This window comes from Bidens hawaiensis, unplaced genomic scaffold (genome assembly GCF_021521415.1).
Source record: "Bidens hawaiensis isolate Kalapana, Puna unplaced genomic scaffold, B.hawaiensis_p1.1 tig00005453_1, whole genome shotgun sequence".
Taxonomy (NCBI): domain Eukaryota; kingdom Viridiplantae; phylum Streptophyta; class Magnoliopsida; order Asterales; family Asteraceae; genus Bidens; species Bidens hawaiensis.
The window spans coordinates 362,426-367,845 of NW_027491347.1; the positions used below are offsets into that span (position 1 = coordinate 362,426).

General features: G+C 39.3%; 1 protein-coding gene across 1 annotated transcript; it reads left to right on the plus strand.

Annotated features, from left to right (window-relative positions):
- The first annotated feature begins 2,245 nt into the window (after positions 1-2,245).
- Positions 2,246-4,983, plus strand: LOC143629770 (uncharacterized). The gene is made up of 7 exons (XM_077098950.1): positions 2,246-2,295; positions 2,386-2,580; positions 3,442-3,508; positions 3,595-3,929; positions 4,009-4,150; positions 4,247-4,372; positions 4,460-4,983. The coding sequence occupies exons 1-7, from the start codon at positions 2,274-2,276 to the stop codon at positions 4,842-4,844; spliced, it is 1,272 nt and encodes a 423-aa protein (XP_076955065.1). The 5' UTR covers positions 2,246-2,273; the 3' UTR covers positions 4,845-4,983.
- The last annotated feature ends 437 nt before the right edge of the window (positions 4,984-5,420 follow it).

Here is a 5,420-nt window from a genome sequence, read left to right on the forward strand (position 1 = left end):
AATCTATTTGTGGGATTCTAGATACAAAAGGCTAAAAATAACAAAACAAATTAATTAATTAGTTTCAGTTTGATGTATATGATATATTGTGTGTTGTATAATATGTAATGTTTTATATGTAGTAAATCATCATTGTTGGGCAGACTGTGTTAATATTATAAACATAGTAAATAAACTAAAGAAATGTTGATTTATAGGGTATGTTACTATTATAAACGTAATAAACCAAAAAATGTTAATTCATATATTTTAATAGATACATAAAATAATAAAACAGCAAAAATAAAACTTTCAAGACATTAATACTTACCAAAATAACAAAATGACAACATTTACTATTATATTCTTATATTTAATTAAATGGAAATACAAAAGAAAAAAATCTGATTGGTTGAAGCCACTTCTTTCATTTCGTTTCTTTCTTGAACTTAAACCTATATATATATATATATATATATATAAAACTATGAAAGTCCTCCATCTAGCCTTGCTTTACAAGGCCTGAAACTTCACAGGCCGAGACTAGAGAAGTAACCACCAAAGGTAACAAGGGGTGTATATTATATATATATGTTGTTCAACTATATTCAAGTATTAATAAGACCATATAAACAAATTAGAATGTAAGACTTTACTCAGTTTGACTTTGGAAGTCAAACCTTCAAGAACAACTAAGAAAATAACCTTGAGATCTTTGAATTTGAGAGAGATTTTGGAGTTGTAGCAGGGGAAAAATGAAGGGATTGGTGGTGTTTATATAGGGTAATGATGAAGGTCAAATATGGGTGTGTTGCATGCGAAATGGATCAAGACAAGACACAAAACAACAAAAATCCAAAAATATGTTGCAGATGGCCCTAGGTGTCGCGCGATCAGCCCCCTTGCGCTAGTCGCGCAGCGCGTCTGGGGTGGGGTGGGGTCGCCCAGCTCGTCTTGCGTGGTTCGTTATGTGTCCCAGAAGTTTGTTTTCGACGTAATTTGATTGTTTTAAAGGCGTTTTCGAATCCGTAAAAGGGGTTTTTTCAAATTGAACAAATGGAAATGATTTAGTAACATAAATCCAATATTTTTATTACATCATAAGTTTCGGTTTACAAAACGGGTCAGTTTACATAATAAACGAATACAAAACTAATACAAATCGAACCCGAAATTGACGAATGTCACAAAACCGCACTCCTTCGTTATGGGAAGGGCAATAGGGGTAGGGGTTTTCTCGTAACCATCCTCTAGTTTGTCAATCTGTATATGTTATGAGAGAATAATCCTAAGAGTGAGAGAGTGAGGATCCTTGAATTGTTTATCCATGTGTGGTATTTATAGCGGTAGAGACGGATTGGTCGAGCTGTCAATATCAGTAAAACCTTCTATTCTTGTTGGGAAGTACGTACGAGATTTCTAATTAAATGTACTGCTAGTGGATAATGACGGTTGTCTCCTGAGAAGTACAACGCTAGGGTAAAGTGATTAGCTCTTCATGCAGTCATGGTTATCTTAAGAAATGTTAAACTGTGATTGGACTGAGAACTAGCCGTTATGTACAGTTTTTCCTCTTTGTAGGTGACAAGTTGTTTTGCTTGTTAGTAGTGACAACGAGCTTTCAGGAAGCTTCAAGAATGGATACGCGGGCGACACGAAGGGTGAGTAGAGTAGGCTCGCGGGCAGTGTTGCAAAATTCCCGACTAGGCGTCGATTGATCTCCGATGAATCGGTAGTCCCCACTTCATCTTAATTTTGTGCTAATCGGCCAAAATCGGCGGTTTCTGGCTAGATTCGGACCAAAATTAGCGGTTTACGGCGAGATTCCGACCAAAATCATCGGTTTCCGGGGAGATTGATAAAAAAATTAGCGGTTTCCAATGAGATTTCAACCAATTTCCGGCCAAAACGTATTTATGTATATATTAAACTGACCATTACATATAAATAAGTGTGCTTGTATATATAAGATTGAAAATTATACGTCAAAGTCCGATCTGATTAATCGTGAGTCCTCACTATACCGCCCGACTAGCGATTTTTACGACATTATCCGTGGGCAATTATGGTTGGCCTGCATATGACATCTACAGATATCGGGTCTAGGAGCCAGTCTCTTCATTTATATGTATTTGTGATGGGAAACTTTACAATTAGATACGACAAGAAGATTATTTGACTCGGTTGTTTTCCTTGGTGAGTAAGAAATAAGTAATTTTGTTTCTTTGATAAACCCACCTACTTGCTCTCCACCGTTTCAATTACAGGTGCTTCCTTCCTTCCTTCATCCAAACATGGAGCAACCGCTGCTAAATGGTACAATTTTCCACCTTTAATTTCTACTCCTCAATTACCAGTTTACCTCTACCTACTCCTTATTTTCTGTTACGTAATAATCACTTGCAGATAATAAAAGTGGAGAGAGCGAGAAGTGGCATTCGTATCCGTCGGTGGGACGAACAGGATCGATGGTTCCGACTGCTTCTGAAGTCAGCGTTGACGAGATTCGATCGGCTGCTACCGGCTCCTCCGATCGCTATCCACCTTCTCTCCATGCTCCTTTGATCAGTTCTCCTGAGCCTCCTCCGTATATTGCTGCTGGTATGTATAATTAATACTACATCTCGTCTCAATTGATTGATTATTATTTGTTTCTGTTATTTTGCTTTCATTTCATTTCCAGGGTTTAGAATTTAGATATCCCTTTTTCATTGCCAGCACTAATTTGATAAGGAGTTAACTAGCCGAGCCCGAGCTTCACTAGGTTCCAATTTCCAGCTCTGCTTATTTTGACTTCTGAGAACTCGAGCTTTGGCTAGGTCATTTAAGGATCTTTTTCTGAAGCTCGGGTTCAACGTGCTTGTCACTCTTTTAACCTCGGGCTCGATCGTTTGTTATTTATTAAAGTAGTTTATATGCATGTTTAATTTAGTTGTTTTTATATAGAATGAGAAAAACATTTAACGAGCCTAAGTTCGGCCAGCGCGGCCCGAGCTCGTGTAGTACCATAAACGAGCCAAAGTTCGGCACGAGCTCGTATGTTCCGTGTGAATTTAATACATAGAAGTCTAAAAGAAGTAAAACTTAAAATACACAAGGCTAGACGAGCCTAAACAACCTTCCCATACAAGGCTCAAGGTCGGACTTGGTAACTAAACAGGCTTTATTTAAGGCTCAGGCTCAAATCGAACTTGAAAAACCTTGGCTCGTTTCGAGCCTTTTATCAATCCGATCTCGAATAGCTCATTGCGGCTCGGCGAGCTTAAATGAGCTTTTCATACAAGGCTTAAGCTCGGGCTCGATAGCGAAACACACTTTATTTGAGACTCGGTTCGAGCTTGAAAATGCTGAGCTCGTTTTGAGCTTTTTATCGATTCAAACTTGAGTAGCTCATTTGCGGATCTGCTCGTTTACACCCCTTTGGTGTAGCTGCGCAACTAAAGTTATTCACTTTTCTTGCAGATCAAACTTATGCTTATGAGGCAGGATATGGAGGGCAAATTGGTAAAACTGAGCATCAACCTGCTAGGTATAAGTTAGATCCTATTTGATCTTTGTTTGAATTAATCCATATGTGCTGACTATTTAACATAATTTTGTTGTGTATCTTAACAGGCAGATATTGGATGAAGTTGAGATTCGCGAATTACTGATCGATCATGTTGGTCATCGTTGTTGTTGGGGAAGTCGTCCTGCACGCACATGGAAAATCCATTCTATTGAAGACTGCAATGTTTATATCGGGACTCTTGAAACGTTTGTGGAAGAACGGGAAGTTATAACCGAAACAGAACCGTATAACGGTGATAACAATGTTGATGGAAAAGATAAGGGACCTGAACTTGGTGTTTGGGAATTAGATTTGAGGTCAGAGTTCCCGGTTTTGTTTACGAATCACAAAGAGTCACGTGCCAAAATTCCCCATTCTGAAACCATTGAAAAATGTTCAGGTAATTGTGCAGTTTGACCTGAAGTATGGTTTTGGTTTATCTTATTGTTGAATATCATGAAATCTTGTTTTGATGGCAGATTGTGCGGGAAAAGGAGATGTTGTTTGTGTTACATGTAATCCAGATCAAAAACCGGGAGTGAATAAAGAAGATTTAATGGCTCAGTGTGCTGCATGTTATGGTAGGGGTTTGATTGCTCATAGAGATGGATCTGATACATTGTAAGCCATTTTACATTTAATGATGATAAAAATTAAATATATAAATTACTAGACAACCGACTGACTTTTTATTTTTTATTTGTTATTTTTTATTAGATGTGTGAGATGTAATGGGAATGGAAAGATCCCTTGTGCAACTTGTGGATCTAGCGGGCTCGTTAAATGCTTGAAATGCGTAGGCAGTGGTTCACTTTTGACACGCAAAATAGCGGTTGTTAAATGGTACATCACTAGAATCTAGATGTTAATTTACCAAAACCTTGATTGAATTATTATTTGTTAATTTAACCAAATGATGATATGTTGTAGGGATACACATGCAACCAGAAAACTGAATGCGACAAGTGGAGCCGCCTCAGTGCCTGATGATGTGTTTCATCGAGCCAAAGGGGTGCAGTTGTGCAACACGCAAGCGTACCAATGCACGCCGGCTTTCTTTGCTGATTCATTTTTCCTGAACCAGTTTTCTTCGGAGGTAATATCTGAACGGCCTCTGATTCCGCCTACGGCTAGGGTGATATGTGAGAGGCATACCATTTCTGTGATCCCAGTTACGCGTGTGACGATGGTGAACCGTGGTCAGACGTTTAGTTTCTACATTGTTGGTTATAGCCGAGAGGTGTATCTCAAGGATTATTATCCTTCTAGGTTTTGTTGGGGGTGTTGCCCTTGCTTAGACTGGCTCAAGATATGATTTGAATGTGGGTGTGTGCTACTTGGAGGTTGGAAAGTGTTTATTGTAATGCATTGTTTATATGTTTGAAGTATGGATGGGTGCGTAGTAATGTGAATAAATGTTGAGAAAATATTATTATCATGGTATTACAAAAGTGTGTTTTCTTTTTTTTTTCATTGTTCCCAGGTATTTTTTGGGTAATCTGCTCCCATGCTGCAAACAGTTAAATCTGAACTTAACCTTGTCGCTCTTCTTTCTTTCCTCGCGAGCAGGAAGCACACCAGTAGCGTGCGTTGCGTGATTCTACTGTGTTTTCTTTGCACTTGACCGGAAGAGAACTTAGATTCGCCCGGCCAGCAGGCGGGCGGCGTGCTTATCTTGTGTGACAACACTACAGAGCGAGTGGCTCTTCTAGGCGGGCAGCTGTGTGACAATACTACAGAGAAAGCGGCGCTTTCGTGTAACATGCTAAGGTCTCAACGCCCTTACGAGGTAGTGATGAGTTTCACGCGCTCTAAGCCCGGCCCGCGCGCGGTTAGGAAGATTGGCCGCAATCTGAGCGGTACCACCCACCCTACCCTACCACCTATAGGC